This window comes from Pongo pygmaeus, chromosome 4 (assembly GCF_028885625.2).
Source record: "Pongo pygmaeus isolate AG05252 chromosome 4, NHGRI_mPonPyg2-v2.0_pri, whole genome shotgun sequence".
Taxonomy (NCBI): domain Eukaryota; kingdom Metazoa; phylum Chordata; class Mammalia; order Primates; family Hominidae; genus Pongo; species Pongo pygmaeus.
This window is the reverse complement of record NC_072377.2, coordinates 123,702,201-123,725,321: the sequence shown is the minus strand read 5'-3', so window position 1 is coordinate 123,725,321 and position 23,121 is coordinate 123,702,201. Positions and strand designations below refer to the sequence as shown.

The 23,121-nt window shown below is 42.9% G+C and overlaps 1 protein-coding gene across 9 annotated transcripts in view; it reads right to left on the bottom strand.

Moving 5' to 3' along the window:
- TNFAIP8 (TNF alpha induced protein 8) overlaps window positions 1–23,121 on the bottom strand; it is a 122,895-nt gene that overhangs the window by 16,298 nt on the left and 83,476 nt on the right. The window contains exon 1 of one of the 9 annotated variants that reach the window (XM_054489797.2): window positions 22,856–23,068. The exons of the other annotated variants lie outside the window; for them this stretch is intronic. Coding sequence (XP_054345772.1) covers window positions 22,856–22,886 — 31 coding nt within the window. The 5' untranslated portion in view covers window positions 22,887–23,068. Of the gene's footprint in view, window positions 1–22,855; window positions 23,069–23,121 lie in introns of those variants that run through there. 9 annotated transcript variants of the gene reach the window in all.

Below are 23,121 nucleotides of genomic sequence, written 5' to 3'. Positions count from 1 at the left end.
ATGTTGTTAGGCATTTTATAGACATGTTAATGTCGGGAGGCTAGATCCAGTTAAAGGTAAGCAAAGAGTAAGATGGAATTTGCTAGGCTTTAATGTAAACTATCTCATTTTAAATATCAAGACACTCTGAAGCTCTGAAATTCTAGGGAAAAAACCCCAAAGTTCTATAGAAGCAGTGTTGCTCACCACCAGCCCAGCATTTATGTTCTCTGTGAAGTGGTTGTTACCCCTCTTTCTAACCTTTCCTCTCTGCATGCTCAGGCATCCCCGTTTTATTTAGATCAGGATGCCTTGCAGCAGTTGTAACCTGGATATCATATTATTTGGCCCATCCAGGATTGTATTTTAGGATTAGTGGTCCATGTTAGAAAATTGGGAAATTTAGCCTCAACATGTGTGTGTCTGATTTTCTTTGAACAATCAGATCTGACCAAATGGGCCCACGTTCTCACATGACAACAATGGATTTGAGCTAAATTATGGTTGCCTCCTTTAGAAGACTACCCTTTCCAGCTTACCACATCCCTCCTGGCCATCTACACATTTCTGTTCATTTCCTCGGTTCTGTAGGCACTTGCGTAGGTAATCACCGCCTTACAGAAATAAATGTGATTATATTTCAGTGGAACAACTCCTACTGGGTAGTCAGGAATTAAAAATCTGGCCCAGCAGTGTACCTGTATGTTGGAAACTGAGGGGCATGTGTGGTGTCTATGGATTTGTGAAATAATTTAAACACAACTTATATGAGGTTTTAAGGAGGCGTTTGCAAGGTGAAGTGGTGGGAAGGTTAAGAAAGATCATGATTTGTTTTCATAACACTTGTTCATAGACTTCAGGAAGCTACATTTGAGTACCAAAATCTCCTTATTTCTATAGAATGTGTCAACTAATTCATACAGCGGTGGTAAATTTGCCAAATTTATAATGATCCCAGGAGAAAACTGAACTTGGATTCTCCATACCAGTTTGGAGCTCTACACAGTCAAGAGCCTTATGGCAGAAAAACTTTCCCCCATTCATTCTCTCATTCTTTCTCCAACAAATGTTTATTTATTTATTTTTTTACTTCTTATTTAATTATTTATTTGAGACAGGGTCTCACTCTGTTGCCCAGGCTGGAGTGCAATGTCACTCTGACCTCCTAAGCTCAAGTGATCCTTTCACCTCAACCTCCTAAGTAGCTGGGACCACATGTGCATGCCACTATGCTTGGTTAATCTTTGCATTTTCTGGTAGAGACAGGGTCTCACTATGTTGCCCAGGCTGGTCTCAAACTCTTGGCCTCAAGCAATCCTCCTGTCTTGGCCTCCCAAAGTGCTGGATTACTGGATGAGCCACCACGCCCAGCCTCATTCAACATATTTTTATTTTATTAAGTAACTGTTGTGTGCCAGGCAAAGTGCCTACTCTCAGGAAGCACAGATTCTAGAAGGACACCTAATATATAAACAAACAAACAAACAAACATATATAAATATGTCAAGCAGCAATATAGGCTAAAAGAAAAATGAAATGTGTGTATGGGAGGGGGAACTGTGTTATTTTATCTAGGGTACATGATGTACTTGGGGAAGGCCTTTCCGAAAAGGTGACATTTGAGCAGAGGCATGAAGTAATCAAGGGGGAGCTGTCTTGAGCTGGTGAAGTCTCCCACAGTCCCTCCCAAATATCAGGAAGTCCTCATTGACCACCCATTCAGAAATGCTCTATCCTGTCTCTAACTGCTGTTGGAAACTGCTTATCATACTTTTGTTTCCATACTCCCTGAAAGTAAATCCTAGTGATTGGTTACAATTTATTGTTTATTCCTTGCAATAAATGCCCATTTAATCTTTAATATGTATCTGCTGGATTAAAAGCATTCTCAGGTTGTTTCTGGGGGAGCAGAAAGACGGGGGGGTGGGATGGGAATGAATACTGATTTTTATAAAACAACAAAAATAAGAGGCTACAAATAACATTAGATTTAATTATATTTCAAATACTCCTACATATGAAATAAATATTCCAATGCAGTCCTTTTAAAAAGTTTATTTTTGCCGGGTGCAGTGGCTCACACCTGTAATCCCAGCACTTTGGGAGGGATTATGAAAAGCAGCAAATACCAATTCCTCCATTTGAAACAAAGCTTACAAACTTTTGGCAGGCAACATGTTTTGGCTGGGCCCTCATAGGTTTTTTTCTTTTTCTAATTAAGATAAAATTCATATCACATAAAATTCACCACTGTAAGCATTTAAAAAATCTACGATTCAGTGGTTTTTACTATATTCACAATGTTGTGCAACTATTACCACTATCTAACTCCAGGACGTGTCCATCACCCCCAAAATTGGCCCCCAAAAGGTTCTAAGTTTTATTTCTGTAATTAGTAAAAAAAAAAAAAAAAAAAAAAAAAAAAACTTGTAGAAGTTGGGAACTTTCAATAAAAATTCACATTTCTGGCTTCTCAGAAAAAAATCTGACCTTCTGGCAATACTGAGGGAGGAGAGTGGGAAACACAGGGTCCTTTCCAATTAGCCCCCTGGACATTCCAGCACTTGGGTAATTTCCTGGCTCCTGTGGGGATATGCCCTAGCTACCCCGCATTGAAATGATCAGGGGCTCAAACCATTCTGAATCACTTTGCAGAGAGCCTTGAGTATAATATTCAAAGAGCTACAGCCCTCTATTCCCTGCGCCGGCAACCAACCTGAGCTAGAAGGCGTCCAACTCTGACTCTTCAACAGGACCCCCTGGGCTTCTGCCAACTTCTTACTCACGTTTCTCTCAAAATGTTACCTTCTCCATCCCAGGATCTTTGCTGGAATCTCTCTTCCCCTGAAAAGTCATGCTGTATCTATGTGAGGAACATCCTAACCCACTTGCCTTGTTTTCTATTTACTATGGGTACAGGTTGAGCATCTCAAATTTGAAAATCCGAAATCCAAAATACTCCAAAACTGGAAAGTTTTTGAGAGCTGATACGGCACTCACTAAAACAAAATGCTCATTGGAGCATTTCAGATTTCAGATTGTCGGATATAGGATGCTCAACCAGTAAGCATAATGCAAATATTCCAAAATTGAAAAAAAAAAAATCCAAAATCTAAAACACTTCAGTCCCAAGCATTTTGGATAAGGGATACTCTACATGTATTTTACTTTAACTTATGGTTACTTAATGTATTTGTATTAAAAAAATTAATCCATAAAAGGAAACCCTATATACTAAGTGAATGGAAACTGATACTCCCCTAAATATATCATTAAAAATCATTAAAAAAGGTTTAAAACCAGAAGAAATAATTCAATGAGGTAAAAAACACCAATACTATGAGTTTCTAGCCAGATATTGTTGCCTGCCAAAGGCTATGAATCCCCATCTACTTACATGGCACGAAAAGAGGTAAGCTGCTGTGAGGTGGCAGAGATCACATAGCCCAAAACACAGGCATTCTCTGTGAATGACGTCAAGGATTCCAAGGACACTGAAAAGGAACTAATTTTTTTGTGATATGATTGAAGATGATTTAACACTATACCTGGGACCTCCTAAAATCAGTCACTGTACTACCAGTGAGTGGCATATGTACCATATTTGGGAAACAACCACACATCCAGTCTTCCAAAACTCCATGCCAATCCCTTCCGTCTCAACAGTTCCGCCTCAAAGATCTCAGCCACAGACAGCCCTTCTGAAACCTCTTTAACCCCCATGTAATATGTACTTTCTTGTATGCATGTTAACTCCTCTAGACTGAAAACTACTCAACAGCAGCAACAGGTCTTCCACATTGCGTACTCCTCCGCTGGTGAAGGTACCAGTATTAACTTATCCCTAGTCACTTTCTCGTTGTATGCCTGTCTTGACATCCCAGTGAGGAAAGTTTTGAAGTGACTTTTTAGAATTCCAAACAAGCTTCTAAATGAACTGAATGAAAAATGTCTTAGTACATGAAGTGCCTAACATAGGGAAAATATCTGCATCTCTTCACTCTCTCTTACATTTTGGCGTAAGAGTAATTTTACTATTGGGAAGTCATTCTTGGTGTACTAACAAGAGCTATCCCTCATAGGGCAGTTTTTATCTTATAGGAAAGTCAGTGTGGCCAGCAGGCTGTTGAAAAGGGGTTGGGTATGGTTTTTAAGCTTTGTGTCTGGGGTGGATGAAGGGGCTAAGTGCCTTCTGTAATGACTTCAGGTGTCATACATGCCCAAGAAGAATCCAGTCACACTACCAAGGTCAGCATGGTAGAGATATAGGACAAAGATCATAAAAAATAAATGCAGTGTTAACTAACATAACTTTATTATTTATTTATTTTATTTTATTTTTGAGATGGAGTCTCAATCTTTCACCTAGGCTAGAGTGCAGTGGTGCCATCTTGGCTCACTGCAACCTCTGCCTCCCAGGTTCAAGTGATTCTCCTGCCTCAGCCTCCTGAGTAGCTGTGATTACGGGTGTGCGCCACCATGCCTGGCTAATTTTTGTATATTTTAGGAGAGATGGGGTTTCACCACGTTGACTAGTCTGGTCTCGAACTCCTGACCTCAGGTGATCCTCCTGCCTCAGCTTCCCAAAGTGCTGGGATTACAGGCATAAGCCATAGTGCCCGGCCACTAACATAATTTTTTTAAAAAATGTTAAGATACAATTTATGATGGTCAACTTGTATTTTTATGGTATGTGGGCTACTTTTTCTAAAAGATTGGAGCCTTTATAAAATCTGCACACACAGTGGTGTCCACTTAACAAAGCTAGGAATTTATTTTACTTAGTCAAATGATTAGCAAGGTTTACGGTCATATCTTTGTTCTTGGAAAATATTATATTATTGATCATATCTAGCTGTTATTTTATATAAGTTCTTATAAATATAAACTCTAAAACATCATTTCTATGACGAAAGACAACCTATTTTATTGAACTTTTCTTCTTGATGTGATTTCTAGTATTCTTTTTTTTTTTTTTTTTGAGACAGGGTCTCACTCTGTTGCTAAGCTCGAGTGAAGTGGCACGATCTCAGCTCACCACAACCTCCATCTTCCAGGCTTAGGTGATCCACCTTAGCCTTCTGAGTAGCTAGTACTACAGGTGTGCCACCACAGTTGGCTAATTTTTAAAAAAAATTTTTTGTGCAGATGGGTTTTTTTTTTTTTTGAGATGGAGTCTTACTCTGTCGCCCAGGCTGGAGTGCCGTGGCGCCATCTCAGCTCATTGCAAGCTCCACCTCCCGGGTTCACGCCATTCTCCTGCCTCAGCCTCCTGAGTAGCTGGGAGTATAGGCACCCACCACCACGCCCGGCTTATTTTTTGTATTTTTAGCAGAGACGGGGTTTCACTGTGTTAGCCAGGATGGTCTAGATCTCCTGACTTTGTTATCTGCCCGCTTCGGCCTCCCAAAGTGCTGGGATTACAGGTGTGAGCCACCACGCCCGGCCGAGATGGGGTTTTGCCATGTTGCCCCGGCTGGTCTCGAACTCTTGGACTCACGTAATCTGTCCACCTTGGCTTCCCAAAGTGCCAGGATTACAGGCGTGAGCCACCACGCCTAGCTGATTTCTAGTATTCTCACTGCTACAAAAGGCAGAAAGTATCTTAGGAAAATAATACTGAATTTATCTCTCAGATGTTAGACAATGTATATTATAAAAAGTACATGCTTAGAGAAAAAAATGAATCAAGTCTTTTGAATGTGTAATTTGATTCATTTTCCAAATCTGAAAATTAAATCTACCCTAACTGGAGTTTCCCCTTGAACTAGTATCCTGTTGTTTAATTTATGCCATCCAGTCTAGCAGTTATGCTTTGAAAAGAACGGTGAGGGCAGTTAATGGACTTGCCAAAAAGGAAGGTCTTTTTCTATCACATTTTCAGCATTCATCTTTAATGTTTTTTGTTGGTTTCGGAATGAAGGAAACAGATGCTACTGTTGGACAAGAAATGCAGTGTCATACAGTATTTTTAAGCTGTCAGCTGTACAGTTAGTCTTTATATAGGCAACGAACAAGTGCTTCTCTGTACCTTTATTTCCTTGAAACATACAAATACCAGACTCCACCCACAGTCCAATGCAGGGTATATTCTATAGCAAATACTCAAAATGAATGCTGTCTTATCTTCCTTGTTAATGAATCAAAATAAAATATTTTTTCACTACATCTACAGAATAAAATAAAACCATTTATGCTACCCCATCAAAATTTAGAAACCATGTTTAAACAAATGTTTTGACACTAGCTAACATGAAAAGGGGATTTAATTCTTGAATGTCTAGCATCTATGAAGTAATTTTCTTCCATTAAGTTTACATTATCACAAAATAGAGCAATCTTAGATACAGGCAAAAAAGCAAGCTACAGAATCCTTGAGTTGAGATTCCAGGTTCCCAAAAGAAAAGATTCCAGGTTCCAAATGTAGGCCTTAATAATCTCCCAGCTCTCTAAAGTTTTAATGGCATCTAATAAAGTATCAACGGGTTAGGCACTGGGTCATGTTTTCTTGAGCTGACTTACTGCTCACTGCATTCTGATGGAGGGTAAAGAATGTGAAATATTTTTATATATTTTTAAATCATTAGGGATAGCAGAGAAGATGCTTGGAACTCTGGCTGCAGACTGATGTTGGGTCATAGTAACCGCTATTCCTTTGTCTCTGGGCCCAAGCCTAGGAGGGGCCAGTGTTTTGCGCCCTTCTGCTCTTAGAGGCAAGATTTTCTTTCCAGGCATAATTCAGACCATTTTGACTAATAGCTTGCCTTTATTACCCATTATTTTATAGAACTTCCAGGCAGGAAGATAAAGGGTTTTTAATTTACTGTCAAAGTCTGATAAAGTCTATTTATTTTTTAACTTCTCTGTGTAAACTCAACATAGGAAAAGCTAGGATTTTACTTGTTAAATGCATGAATTAGGGTTTGAAAGCCTCCTTTACTCAAAGAGTTGTATGTGTGGATTCATGCATTGTTTCTCTGTTGCTCAATCAAGTAATAACTTTCTCTTCTCCAATCTTTCTGCTGAAATTTGATTTTCATTTTAAATTAGAGTTAACTAGTAATAAGCTTCTGGACTGATTTGTGTTCCAGTGGCTAGAACCCAGGAAGAACTCCAAAGGTGTTAAATTCCAACAAATTAAAACAGAGAGCTGCTTCTGTGGCAAAATAAACAAAAAGCCATTTAAAAAATAATTAAAAAAAGAAAAGCAGGCATTTCAAACACAAGGGTTACCTAAAACATTCCCTTTTCCATTGCTGCCACAAGATGTGCCAGAAATTTTCAGACAATAAAGTGTGATTGGACCAAATTTGAAGGACAAGTCATTTCAGTTTCCACCACTTTTCAAAAGAGTAAGAAGTGACCCCATTAGAGCCCTCCATCGGCCTAGACAAACCTGGTTAAGTCCCTCCCATGGGTCTGTCTGTTCTGAGTTTAGGCGTGAGCACAGTGATCCAAAACACAGACTAGGAGACGGAATATCACTCACACTGGCTCAAAGGGAGCCAGCAAGGGAAAGGTCCTACCAAGCCTTCCTAAAGGTCACCCCATATGCACAATACATTATCAATGTCTGGTGTGGTTTTGACAGACTGTGGTACCATGGATGATACAACTATCTATTGAGTAAAAAACACTCCTATGCCTAAAAACCAAATAATGAGGCCAGAGGCACAATAAATATCAATGTACGGATGATTTATGAATCTCATGAAAAACTGCATAAGTTTTAATTCTGCAAAATATTTTATACTCTGAACCATATGCCTGTCCTCACACCTCACTGGTTATCAGGCATTTTCTGTTTGCCTACAATGTGCCCATCATCATAAAAACTAGAAGATGCTTACCAGCCACTTTCAGGTCCAAGAGTCTTGAGCACTACAAAGCTAAAGAAATTACAGTTTCAGACCAGGGAATCATTTTACTCAATGAAAGTTTGGGCCACGTGCGGTGGCTCATGCCTGTAATCCCAGCACTTTGGGAGGCCCAGGCAGGTGGATCACTTGAGGTCATGAGTTCGAGACCAGCCTGGCCAACATGGTGAAATCCCCTCTCTAATAAAAATACAAAAATTAGCTGGGCATGGTCATGGGTGCCCATAATCCCACCTACTTGGGAGGCTGAGGGAGGAGAATCACTTGAACCTGGGAGACAGAGGTTGCAGTGAACCAAGATTGCACCACTGTACTCCAGCCTGGGTAACACAGCAAGATTCCCTCTCAAAAAAAAAAAGAAAAGAAAAGAAAGTTTGGCTTATGTTAACAGTTCCCTTTTTTTTCCCTAAAAGCATCCTATTTGAACAGGTATAGGGTATTTCGAGGAGAGGATTCTAGTATTTTCAAAAGGCCAGAGTTTTATCAAGCTCAATCTACAGCATAGTAGGGGCTACTCAGGCCTGCTCCCATCATGAAAGAAGAGTCAAGGAGCTCCAGAGCACAAGCACCTCAGGGTCACAGCCATATCCTGCCCCAGAACAAGAACTTAACCTCATTCTTTATAAACATGGTTTATTGCTAAGTTTGGCAAATTAAACTTTGTTGGGTACCTAAAAATCTCCCAAAGAATCATTATTGACTTTACCTTACCCCAAACTAAAAATACTTGCATGCATTTTGTATTTCAAATCATCTTTCCCTGGCACAGTTTCTTATTTGAAAAACAAATAGACGCTCAGAGATTGACACTTGCATGGAGTTCAGTCTTCAGAAAAAGAAAGTTTTTTCTTGTTGTAGACACTCTCATCTAATAAATGCTGTGCCTAATTTAGTATTTCCAGGAAATGTGGTATCAAGGCTTCTTAAACCCCAACACACACACACACACACACGCTGCTTAGAATAGGTAAGTGAAAGAAAGAAGAGAAAGTGTGGGTTTTTTTTTTTTTTTTTTTTTTAACGGACAGGAGGGAAAATTATATTATTTAGGGAGATAGCAAAAAAAAATATGAACTTAGTTTTAAAGTCATAAAGCAATAGCTGTAGGCAACAAGATGCCAAAAAACCTGTTAGTATCTGTCAAAATAGTATGATTCTTCCCGCGTTGCTAAGGGACTACCTGACAAATGAAATTAAGAACCACAAGACTGATGGGAAGTAACTTTTGGGAAAAAAAATGCTATTTCAAGTGGACCACAGATTCAAGAAGACAAGTCATGTAGTGTACCTGGCACATACTTGCTACTTTTAATTTAAGCTGCTTTATAGGCAGGGAAACATTATTTCGCCATTACCTACCTCAGTGGGGAGACGACTTAAAAGGAACTAAACGTAAAAGAGGTAACAAGGAGAGAATACTGACTCTAACTGATTCTCATGACTATTCAAATATCCTCTTATTTCATTTTTAAAAACCGAACAAAACACTAGCATCACGAAATAAGTTTCAATCTGTATAATAGAATATGTCAGGTAAAGTGATGGCCTGAAAAAAAATGAGAAAACAAAGTGGTTGGCTTTGAACTTTAACACTCATCAGACATGTTGAAATGAGTGACAAAGACCTATTCTGTCCAGAAATCCCCACTTTATTTTTAAGCCTGGAAACTGGTTTGTTATATCTATACTGAATACTTCCTGTCCAAGGGCATGCTAATGGCAACAAACTGCCAAGTTTAGTAGCTGCCTACATGTAGTCAATTGAGTCATTCATGGAATAAAAAACAACATCAAACTTTTTTTAAAAATCTGGCTAACTGAAGCTTTAAAAGATATACAATTAAAACATGTTTAACTAGTTCACAAGATGGGGATAGATGGTGCCATTTAAAAAAATAGAAAGGAAACAACAGACAATACTACTCTAAGATACTTTTGCTGGTAGGTTCTATACTATTCGAGTACCACTACCAAATATAACAGTTCTCTTCCTCCCAACCTCTACGACTAAATAGTCCAGTTGACATTCCACATTTCATTTAGAAAACTGCCTAAGACAGGAGAATGACTCAAATAACTAAACAACAACAACAAAAAATCAAATTATTCCTTTCTTCATTTAATTTGGCCGAACTACATTTTAAAGGAAGGGTTATCTGAGAATTTAAAGAAATAGAAATGCAGAGGACTAAAACAAATCAGGAATGTAAACTTTATTAACGGGTCTATGGACCATAATGTTACATTAAGAACTCATCTTTGGGAAAGAGGAAAACAATTAAGGATTGCAAGAATGACCCTTTCCCCAGCAACCCTGAGGGCTGGGTGGGCTCAGCTAGGCTGCCTCTTGTAGCAGCCATTATAATTTACCTGATTAACCCTTATACATGTTGAAACAAGCCAGCTAAAATTCCACTGCTGAGACCTACAATCAACATCTCCTCTCCCTCATGTCCCTCCCCATTTGCACAGAGAGGCAACCCCAAAGCATGCTGGAATAGGTAGGTGGCAAGGACAGGAATGTCAAGTAATCACCCCTATACTTCTAGGGTCATCAGCCTGATCACCAAGTCAGAGCTATGGCCAAGTAAGCCAAATAATTTAAACCAGTTCTACCCCTAAAAATCCTCTGCCTGAAATCCTTCAGGAAGCCTGCTTACCATCAGACTTGTTAATGAGGGAAACCCCCCGAAGTTAGGCACAGCTTCACCGGTTGGAAGTGATGGCTTTAACCCTCCAACAAACCACTCACCACTGGCCCTCCAGAAATGGCCATCACGATGTCACAGCCAGCTTTGAAATGATGCCCACAGGCAGACACCACTGCTTTTCTACTTCATCATCTGCCATTTTCAAGCTTTTTTGAGGAAATCATTTTTATAACACAGTAAGAAAGTTGCTAGAAATCCAAGCCAACATAACACAGCCCTGGCTTCCGACTGGCCCCAATTTAGCAGTTGGAAGAGGGGCAGTATTCCTCAATGTCACATCCTTGTTTATGGGCCTCTGCATTAATCCTGCCTCAGAAGCACTGGAGAGCTTCTATGTCCTCCAAATGCCACATTTCATTGGCTCCAAGTCTGCATAGTGCTTTGGAGACCAGCACCCCACTTTCTCTCCTGTTAACTGCAAAATCAAACAAAATAAGCAAGCTGCCAAAACTTCTTAAACCAGTTACAATGGTCTCTTGCCTATTATACTGCTGGTCACTTCTCAAGTTTTGCACATATTACTTTTTTTTTTTTCCCCCCCATTTTAGAGTTATTTCCTTACTCCTCCCTTCCTCTCTCTCTCCACTCCTACTTCTTCCCTCGGAGGCTCTCATCAGGCCTGGATCCCACCCATCCTGTGGCTCTCACACCCTCCGACTCCCCATCGCTCCCAACTGCTATGTCTCCCTCACTGTTCCTGCAGAACTGTCAAATCTGCCAAACTGCCACTCCCTTAACTTTCTTTGCTATTTTGATTTCCCAATAATTATTTCCTTTCCCTTACAGTGGGTGCTACTTGCCCCTGAATTCTGTCTACCTCCTGGAAAACTCTCCTGAGAGATTTCCTCTTAATTCTCTTTTCTTCTGAAGATGTTGAGTCGAATGTTTAGACTTGTGATATTGAGGAGGCATGCATTTTCATTCTAGATATTTCATAACTGACGTAATTCTCATATTAATCCTTGAAAGGTGAAAATGGTTTTGTAAGTGCTTAACAATAAGAACACTCAGTGCACTAATATTTTGCTATCAAACAACTTTACAGGAGGAAAAAGTTTATTGGAGCAAGCCAACTCTTACCTGCTTTTTAGAGAACATGAAATGAGGACTTCTTAACTGAATGAATAGACAGGCCTGGGCAGGGTTCTGTCTTTGGGTGTGATTATAAGCCTCCTTATTTATACAGTACCTCCTGAGTGAAGCTGTCTGAGCACTGAGCTTTACACTAACATTATCTCATTGGTTCTCACAAGGAATAAGCCATCTAGCATATTTCCACTGGTGTAACAACTGCTTACCATCTCAGAGGAAATCTAAAATTTCTCAAAATGGCTCAGCTTACTAGTGTGGCCCAAATCCTAGTTAATAGATATAAGACTAAAGTCCTCTAAGAGTTCCAAATTATATGCCAAATTTAGGGTACCCCTGGCAGAAACATCAGTGGTTTTCTAAGACATGCACTCCTGTCACAGGAAGAAAAAAATACGAGGAGAGAGGAAGTGAAGGCCAAAGGGAGGAAATAAAAATTCTCTAATTTTGGCTGGGTGTGGTGGCTCACACCTGTAATCCCAGCACTTTGGGAGGCCAAGGCAGGAGGATCACCTGAGGTCAGGAGTTTGAGACCAGCCTGGCCAACATGGTGAAACTTCATCTTTACTAAAAATACAAAAATTAGCTGGGCGTGGTGGTGAACACCTATAATCCCAGCTACTCGGGAGGCTGAGGCAGGGGAATCGGTTGAACCTGGGAGGCGGAAGTTGCAGTGAGCCGAGATGGCGCCACTGCACTCCAGCATGGGCGACAGAGCAAGACTCCATCTCAAAAAAAAAAAAGATGAAAAAAGAAAAAGGGGAAAAAACCCTTCATTACCTTAAAAAAATTATCTAATTTTGAGTGGCCAAAGCTTTCCCCCAGTATGAAGAGCTGTGTGATACTGTTATATAATAAGAAATATACCTTTGGTCTTCATCCCTAGCTCCTGGCTAGAGCTCTCAAAACTCTTGGAATTTCCTAAATGATAAGAGTGATAACTGGGCGCGGTGGCTCATCCCTGTGATTCTAGCACTTTGGTAGGCCAAGGTGGGAGGACTGCTTGAGCTCAGGAGTTCATGACCAGCCTAGGCAACAAAGTGAGACCTTGTCTCTACAAAACAATTTAAAAATTAGCTGGGCAGGTGGTATGCACCTGTAGTCCCAGCTACTCGGCAGGGTAAGGTAGGAAGATTGCTTGAGCCCAGCTATGACCCCTCCACTGCACTCCAGCCTGGGTGATAGAGTGAGACTATCTCTAAAACAACAGAGTGACAGGTGCATCTTTTGTTGTAATATTTGGTCTTGGTCCCTAGTTCCTGGCACAGAGTTTCTAAAATTTTGGAATTTCCTGAGTGATAGTTGTGAGAGGGGTGCCTTTTGTTACTCATAATAAGCCCCTTTCAAACATACCTGTTTATGTTAATGAGGTGACTCATAAACCAGAATGGGGAATGGTTAGCAGACGAACCAATCAGGTGATGAGAGGTTTAAAACTTTCAGTTCCCCCACTCTGGGCAGGGGAGAGGGGCTGGAGACTGAGTTTAATCACCAATGGCCAATGACTTCATCCCACCTGGAGGTGCTGGGAGGGTGGCCTGCCTGGACAGGGCATGGAAGCTTGCATCCCTCCACTGTATTTTGTCCTACACATCTCTTCCAGTTGGCTCTTCCTGAGTTGCATCCTTTAGAATAAATCAGTAAATGTTTCCCTGAGTGTCATGAGCTGTTCTAGGAAATTACTGAACCTGAGGGGCTGTCATACAAACCCCCAATTTATAGCCAGTTGGTCAAAAGTATGGGATGCCTGGCCTTGCAATTGCTGTCTCAAGTTGGAGGACAGTCTTGTGGGACTGAGCCCTTAACCTGTGGGGTCTGCCCTAACTCTGGACAATCAGTGTCAGAAATGAGTTAAATTATAGGATGTCTAGTCAATGTCCACTGAGATTTGGAAAACTGGTTGGTGTAAGAAAGACCCTCCCACATTCGGTGTCAGCAATGTTGTGAATGTACAGGAAACCAGTTACTTTTCTTTTTAAGATGAATTAAATTTCCTGCCCATATTCACTTGTTACCCTCATGTACCACTGCATATTTTGTGTGATGCCACAGGAAGAGGCCTTGTAGGCAAATGCCCTTCCAAATGCTGGTCGGAGGTGACGGTGTGACAATCTGGAAAGGAATCTACTGGCAACTAGGACTTAGAAAGCAGGCAGAAATGGAGATGGCCAGCTTCTCAGGAGGCTGGGGCACTTGCTCTCAGCAGGGCAGTCACCTCCTGGGCCCCACATGCCTTCTTTCATGCCCTTGGTCACCTGCTAAATACCGACTGAATACCAATGATGTATTCCCATCCCTTAGAAGATGAGCTCCTCAAACCCAGGCTCCTGGTTTTAGTTGAGGCCCAAAAGGAAGATGAAGCAGTCTTCAGCAGCTCTTCTCTACAGACAGGCTGACCACTGCCTCCACGGGGCTCTCGTCTTTCTGGCTTCCAAGGCCCCACGCTCTCCTTGTTTCTTCCTACCTCTTGAGCCACTCCATTTCTATTTCCTTTATTGGTTCCATCTACCTCTCTCCTTTGTAAAAGGGGATGTTCTCAGAAGCTAAATCCATGGCCCAGCCCCCTCCTTTTCCTACAGTCTTGCCCTCAGAGACTACATATGGGGAATCAACTCTCCCTTTGTGACTGGCTACTCTCACACTTTCTTGGCGAGGCTCCGTATACTCAGGTTCGATCTTGCCCTCCAGACCAACTCATGGTTCTTGCCAGCTTGGCATTACTAAAACACTACTTTGCATCTGCCCTCCTCCATCCAGCTGAAAACCATCCAATTTCTTTTCTCTTTTTTTTTTTTGAGACAGAATCTTGCTCTGACACCCAGGCTAGAATGCAATGGCACGACCATAGCTCACTGCAGCCTTGAACTCCTGGGCTCGAGTGATCTTCCTGATTTTCCCAAGTAGCTGGGACTACAGGTGCATTCCACTGTGCCTAATTTTTAAATTTTTTTTTGTAGAGAGGAGGGGTCTCACTTTGTTGCCCAGGCTGGTCTTGAACTCCTGGGGTCAACTGACCCACCTCCTTCAACCTCTCAAAGTGCTGTAATTACAGGTGTGAGCCATTGTGCCTAGCCTTAATTTTTCCAGTGGGGAAACTGAACTTCAGAAAGATTAAGTAGCTATTGAAGGTTGCACAGACAACCAGGAACAAAGTCATGAGTAGGATCAGTCTCCTGACTCACACGGTCTTATCTTTGTTACCTACATACAATGTCCCCCTGGGAAAGCCCAGCTTCTAGACTGGCCCCATGTACCACTACAACATCACCACGAATGCCCACCATGAGCACTGCTCTCCACACTTCTGTAGACTTTCTTCCTGATCCCAGCACACAGCATAAGCAGGTTCCCTGTCAATCACACTTTCTTTTCTCTTCTCCATTTGCTTAAAGGATCTAGCTGGAATACAAGTTACCCCTCTGTGAAGTCACTCCTGTCCATCATGACTTTTGGTGAATACCCCCACTTCTAGACTTTCATAGGGTCCACTGTCTGATCCTCCGAGCTGTACTCATCCCTCTCCATCATGTATTTTTGTACTATGGATGCACATGTGCTGTGTGTGATGCCCTCAACCAAAAATTCTCTGAAGATGGGGTTATCTACACACACATTTTTGCTTCTCCAGGCCCTGCAGAGGAGGTGCTAGCTCAGTTAACATTTGTTGTTAGGAGTATCTGAGGCTCAAAGAAGGCAGCAGCAGGCAAGGGAGAGGGGCTGCACCCCGGAAGCAGGAGTCTACTGGACAGTCCATGACAGGCAGAACAGCCTGTGCCTCTGGGGACACCCCTGGTCCCCAGCTTCTCAGCCTGGCTGAGTAGGCCACATGAAAACACATATTGGAGCCAGGTGAGCTGGCACCAAACATAAATGGCAGGTCAAACTGGAAGGAAAATTCATGAGCTGCTTATTCACTTCTTGACAGTCAACCCTGACTCAAGAAATATGGTCTGGAGGCTTCAGGCACCTAAAGCTATCAGAGTCACGTAGGGAATTCTGCTTATAGTCTCTTTGCTTCATCACCTTCTTAGAAGAAACTCTGTTCCTAGTTACTTATAAAATTAACTATTATTCACTACAAAGCTGGAGAATGTATTATCATTAAGTCCACATAAACACAACTCCTCCCCTCCCCCATCTTCAAAACCATATAAATACCAGCCTAACTAACAGGCTTTACTCACTCTTACAGATTCCCAGGGCAGCACTCCCTTAGACAATTTACTCCCAACTCAGCAGTTAGTCACTCAGGACATACTACATCCCTGTACCTCTTCTTCAAGGTTTATAAACTTTTAGAATAAAATTTAAGCCCTCCCCCTCCCCCTACCCCTTCTTCAGTCTCCCTCTCCTTCTTTTTTCGGTCTCCCTCTGTTGCCGAAGCTGGACTGTACTGCGGTGATCTCGGCTGGCTGCAACCTCCCTGACTCGGGCTCCTGTGATTCTCCTGCCTCGGCCTGCCGAGTGCCTGGGATTGCAGGCGCGCGCCGCCACGCCTGACTGGTTTTTGTGTTTTTGGTGGAGACGGGGTTTCGCCCTGTTGACCGGGCTGGTCTCCAGCTCCTGGCCTCCAGTGATCTGCCCGCCTCGGCCTCCCGAGGTGCTGGGATTGCAGACGGAGTCTCGCTCACTCAGTGCTCAATGTTGCTCAGGCTGGAGTGCAGTGGAGTGATCTCGGCTCGCTACAACCTCCACCTTCCAACCGCCTGCCTTGGCCTCCTAAAGTGCTAAGATTACAGCCTCTGCCCCGCCACCACCCCGTCTAGGAAGTGAGGAGCGTCTCGCCTGGCCGCCCATCGTCTGGGATGTAAGGAGCCCCTCTGCCCGGTCGCCCCATCTGGGAAGTGAGAAGCACCTCTGCCCGGCCGCCATCCCGTATAGGAAGTGAGGAGCGTCTCTGCCTGGCCACCCATCGTCTGGGATGTGAGGAGCGCCTCTGCCCGGCCGCCCTGTCTGGGAAGTGAGGAGCGCCTCTGCCCGGTGGCTCCGTCTGGGAGGTGAGGAGCGCCTCTGCCCGGCCGCCCCGTCTGGGAGGTGAGGAGCGCCTCTGCCCGGCCGCCACCCCGTCTGGGAGGTGAGGAGCGCCTCTGCCCGGCCGCCACCCCGTCTGGGAGGAGGTGAGGAGCGCCTCTGCCCGGCCGCCCCGTCTGGGAAGTGAGGAGTGCTTCTGCCTGGCCGCCCCGTCTGGGAGATGAGGAGCGCCTCTGCCCGGCTGCCCAACGTCTGGGAAGTGAGGAGTGCCTCTGCCCCGCCGCCCTGTTGGGAGGTGAGGAGCGCCTCTGCCCGGCCACCCTGTCTGGGAGGTGTACCCAACAGCTCCGAAGAGACAGCGACCATCAGGAGTGGGCCATGAGGATGATGGCGGTTTTGTTGAAAAGAAGGGGGGATGTGTGGGAAAAAGAAAGGAGAGATCAGATTGTTGCTGTGTCTGTGTAGAAAGAGGTGGGCATAGGAGACTCCATTTTGTTCTGACTAGGAGAAATTCTTCTGCCTTGGGATGCTGTTGATCTATGGCCTTTCCACCAGCCCCGTGCTCTCTGAAACATGTGCTGTGTCAACTCAGGGTTAAATGGATTAAGGGCGGTGCAAGACGTGCTTTGTTAAACAGATGCTTGAAGGCAGCATGCTCTTTAAGAGTCATCACCACTCCCTAATCTCAAGTACCCAGGGACACAAACACTGCAGAAGGCCGCAGGGACCTCTGCCTAGGAAAACCAGAGACCTTTGTTCATGTGTTTATCTCCTGACCCTCTCTCCACTATTATCCTATGACCCTGCCATATCCCCCTCTCCGAGAAAACCCAAGAATGATCAATAAATACTTAATTAAAAAAAAAAAAAAAGAAAACTAGTAAAGAGGAAAAGGTCCAATATTTGGAAAAACAGCAGGTTTAGAGGAAGTACATAGAATTTAAGAACAAATGATGTTTATTTTGTTAGACTCGCATGTAATTATTTTGTACTTCCCTGATTTTGCTTTATCTTTGTTAATGCTATAATTAAAAACACATTTGGGTAAAAAAAATAAAAATAAAATAAAATAAAATAAAATAAAATAAAATAAAATTTAAGCAATTGCTCTTTCAGATATCTTGGTCAGTGGCTGTGGGAGCAGTGGGCTGCAGCCCCACAAATGCTTCCTGAGAAAGGTGTCCTGACTCCCAGAATGCACCAGGCCTGCTGCAATGTGCTCCAGAGAAAGAGAGGCTGTGGGATGTCTGCTTTTGCAATAGCACATTCTGTGTCAGAATGCTGACTCCCTTCCCACCCACACACATACATACCTTCTCCCCAAGGAGGAGTGTCTGTACCCAACCAGCATCCTCAATAGCTAATTTTTCCTGAATGATATTCTCAAAGGAATGAAAACAAGTGAGCTCACTGTTTACCTGCCTCTCACTTGGTCTACAACTTTCAAAATCCGGGATCTAATAGGATCTACTTGCAGAGCTAAATTTTATTTCACCATGTCTCATGTTTTATTCTCGAGTTACACATAGAAGGTGAAACAGGAAATCGCCATTTGTTTAAACATTCATCTAGGTTTTATAAATCCCCCCAAGAGGTAGTGAATGACAACTTTACAGACTAGGTCTGTCCTACTTCAAGGAGAGTGCCTACAAATACCCAGGATGCTAAAACCTGTGTTTGCAAAAATCCTTGCTTGCAGAACATGTATTAAAGAGGATAGAAAGGGCTTGGCAATCACCTTGCTGGGTCTCAGTGCCTCACCTCTAAAATGAAGAGGTCAGAAAGAAGGATTGGCAAAGTCACTTTTAGCTCTAAATCATGGTGATTCTGTGTGTATTTGGTGGGAGAAGGGCACTTTAAATTACAAAAGACTTCTTACTACAGACCTTCCTTAAACATTAAAGATATACATATCATTTGGTTTTGTTTTAATTCAGCTTACACTATGTTTTAAAGAACAATCTTCTCTAAATGAAGACAGGTCTATAACCACACTAATCTCACTGACTTACAAGTTGCTAGCATAAAGACAGAAATGCTGACAAATAAATGATTTATAGGTAAATCCAGCAATTCTGCAGTGTTCTGAAATGCAATCGCTGGGTCCTGAGTTTTTCTGGCTCTACTGCATTCTCTTTCACCCACCCACTCTTTGGCTACTTCCTGGATCACCAACAGTCAGGAGCAGGAAGTTTAATCATCCATATAATCCCGACTGTTCAATGGCGTAATCTGGGGGCAAGAAAGGTAGGATGCATATTCAATATGATAAAAATTTCAGAAGTGAGGGGAAAAAAGCTCCAAATGCATTTAAGTTTACAGAGCTGGAGGTGTCTGGCAATGCCAAGTTATCAAGTGATGTCCACTGTAGAGGAGAGAGTATGACAGATCTCTAAATGGATTTTCCACTTTTAGTCCTTGTCAGCACACAACACTCCAAGCCTAATGACTACATAAAAGGAAACAGATAAGCACGTCAAAGTCCGGTGTTTAAGAGTATATGCTGTACCTTTTACATTATGTATGACATCAAGGTCAGCTATACCCCTTGGTTTCATCAGAGCTGAACCACTGCTTTAACCTCCTTTTCTCTTCATTCCCTCTGCAAAGCAAAGGCTGGGGAAGGGCAGGAATAGGGGAGAAAACTTACAAAATAGTCCTTAGTGATGAATGATAATAATTATATAAGCTGCCACACCATGTGAGGTTAAAACAGTACTACACAGTGTGGTAGCTTATACAATATCATTGGGATTCTTTATTACAGAAGAGGATATTAATCACCACTACGGAACAACTAAACTTTTTTTTTGGCCAAGGATTAACTTTAAAGAATGGAGACCATTCACTCAATCTACAACATTTAATGAGCACCTTTTACTCTGTAGGTCCTAGACATACAGCGGGGAATAAAACAGACATTGTTTTTCCCTGCAGAGCTTGTGGTCTAGAAGAGATGTTAAGCAGTGCGGGGAGAGCCAGCAAGGAAAGGAACACGTGCTCTGAGAGAAGGCGACAGGGGATCTGAGTTTAGGTTCAGAAAAAGCCTCTCTAAAGAGCTGACCAAGAAAAGGAGGTCAGGTGGAGAGAAGGATATTTTGGGCAGGAAGACCAGCAAGTGCCAACGTCCTAGAATGGGGAGCTTGAGTTCTTCTATATGCAGAAAAGAAGGAGCCAGGAAGGATATGGGCTGACTGGTGTAGGAGGAGCCCAAGGTGGAAGGCGGGGCATTCTGCAGTAGGAATGACACCTGTTCCACAGACACAGGGAGGATAGATGTGGACGGAGATGAGTCTGTCAGTCTGGGAACAGGAAGTTGAGGCAGTTATCTAATGGCTACTGTTTTCTTTGTGAAATAGCAGGCCTGGTGAGGCATGAGAGTAAGAACTGGGTGAGGTGGTGGTAGGAAATGGCTATTATGGGCAATGGAGGAGCGAGCCAGACTCACTCACCACTCAACCCTCACTCTTTTCCAAGTCCCCACAAAGTGACACCTCGCCCACCCCTTAACAATGGCTTTCTCAATTTCTGGTACCAATGCTTCAACATCCAGAGCAAAGGAGCCCTGGATGCCTTGATGCTTAGCACTAGAAAGATTCTCAGAGATCTCAACTGCCACTCACTTTAACTACTTCATAATTAAGCAATTTACTCAGGAAGCAACTAAATGCCAAACACATGGCTATCAGCCTATCTCCTCAGGAAGCCCCATCCACTGGAAACTGTTGATATCCTCCTTTTAATGGTAGTCACCTTTTTAATAAAGTGAGTTTCTTCCTTCATTTCCCCTTCTTTCCTATTTATTCTATGTCTGAATAATTTAAACTCATTCAGTTTTTAATAAAGCAAGGCCTGGATTATTTTTCTCTGTTTAATACCCAAGCACAATCACTTACTCATTGTTAAGCAGGAAAAATTAAATCAATTATTTAGGAGATGGCTATAGGCTGGGGACAAAGATCCAGCACCCCTGGCACAGAGTCAAGTATGTTTTAAGCTCTGATGGCTTAACAATATCCCCAGTCATTTGCTTCTACATTCACGCATATGCAAAAATATGCTGGCCTCCAAGGACTTAGATTCAACCCCAAAGTATACTAGTCTCTCACTGCAGTTCAGAAAAATGACTTAAAAGTATCTCCTCTTACAGCGTATCAGGCATGAAGCATCCAAAGGCAGTTTTCTTGCAATACAGACATTCTTAAGAACTCATGGTGATCTCACACTAAATGGGATACATAAGTTCACCAGGATGAAAAAAAAAAGCTATGTATAAGAGGAAAAGGATTAGTAACAATAGAGAAGATAACTGAGTTATTTACACAACATAGCTCACTTCATCGACATCTGAGTGGTGGTAGCTAACCAGAAGGTTCTAGATTACAGCCAATAAACCAGCCTTGGAGAAAACACACACAAAACACACAGACACCTTTATTTCCTGGCAGAAGCTATGATGATTCTATCTGATTAATAAAGTGTTCAATCTCCCTCAAGAGTTATTCAGTATCCCACCCTAATTGCTATCAATTTAAAATTCTACCACCTCAGATTATTTTAAAAGAAACATTCTGGGCTTTCTTGAAAAAGCAGACAGCCATATCATTTGTGGCCAATCTGCAGAATGTAAATGATGACAAGTGGAGGGAAGGTGAGGAACAAGCAGAAGGGGCCCCATTAACCTCTTCATAGGCCAGTTTGCAGGCTGCTTCCAAACTTAAAACCAGAGAGCTGGGCCCTCGAGGAGGGAAGACTGTGGATGTTGCTAGGGGAATGTATAATACACACTTTGGGATACTGTTTTTCCACTTTCTCTCCCACTCTCTTTCCCAAAAGACAGGGAAAACACACCTGGGAAAAAACGCCAGCTTAAGTGCTACTTGTAATTCACACAGAAGTTCACCCTTGAGTTCTCTCAGCCTGGTTCCTATTTGCCTTCAACTACCTTTGACTTTGAATAAACTGCTGTTATAAAGACATAGAAAAGAAAAGCATCTATCGCACACAGCTCCATCAGAACACAGGCCACGGCAAGAAAGCATTACTCCCCCCATACTCCACATCAAGCTCAAAAACAATGCTCCTGGCTGTCATTTTTCATTCATGTCAGCCCCATATTTCTATTAAACAAACCTCCTTTTTATTGACTATTTCCCTCACACAGCATAAGGTAAACGTGAGACCACAAAGACTACATGGTGAAACACAAAGCTTTCCTCTGGGAGGGGAATCAGTAAAAGGCAGAAGAGGACAAGTTTCAAGGGCTCTTCCTAACTGGTGTCTACCAAATGGAGAAATGATGAGGCTGCTCCTCTGTCTGCCAGAGCTGCTGTGATTGACTTGAAATTAACCAGCTTTCCAAGAGACTACATGAAAAGAAAGAGTATTTCACAATCTTGAATAGTCTCCTCTCTTACTCTCTAATTTTCCCCAACCACCCTCACTCCCACCCCCCACTTACAAGAGGACTTTTGTATACATAAAGTTTCAAGGAACAAAGCATACAAACACTCACACACAAATAAACTCCCCAAACTAACACCAGCGTATAATTGTGTTTTGGTTGGAGCTTTTCCAGCACTGTCACCCGTTCTCTGTTAGGAGTAAATGAAACACTTTGCTTTTGCGAAGTTAGAAACAGACAAACTCTTCTCAGTTTCAAGCTGCACAAGGACCCCCTCATATCTTTCAGCCCCCTTAAACCCCCAACGAAATGAACTCACCGCTGAAAAGCCAGCAATGAAAAAAATTTAATCTATTTCTCAAATACAGATTTTCGCTTCCCCTCACTCAGCTTCCCCTTTTAGCCAGAAACATATAGCGTTTCTAATTTCTGAAACCCCTTTTCAAGGGACCCTCCACTCAGGGCTCTTCCAGGGATCCCGCTTTCAGTCTTTCTGATGCAGGCAGGCAGCCCTTTTCCAAGCACATTTTGCATTCCTGGAGTTTCTTTCGTTTCCAGAGAAAGCTAAAAAGCAGACTTTAGTGGGCTGGCTGAACTAGGTCCGACTTTTCCTCCCCTCCCCTCTGAACTGCTGCGGGGGGAGAAGGGAGCCCAAGATGAGACCTGGGCTCCGCTTATCCAGCTCCGACTTGGCTTTGAAGGCGCAGGGCAAGCGGACAAAGTGCCCACCGCTCACTTTAAAACTCCCATCCGCTTCTACCACTGCCTTCCTCCAAATTCCTCCGCAGAACTTGGCCGGCCCCCAGGAGAAACCAGAATCCTACCTTCCTTGGATTCTTCTGCTTCGGAGTGCATAGTGTCAGGATAACCAGCTGCAGGGGCGATTACCGCTCACATGTACTCGGACGAGCCGCAAGTTCGCTCTGCAGCGAAATCCGCACACGACGGGAAATAAAAGGAAGAAAGCCACTAAAATCAAAACCTCCCCGGGGCGGGAGAGCGGGTTCTGGTGCAGGGATTTTCAGGGGGAAAGTTCTGCAAGAGTGACGAATCGCGTCTCAGCTGGGCGGCGGGAGTCCGCCCCCGGAGC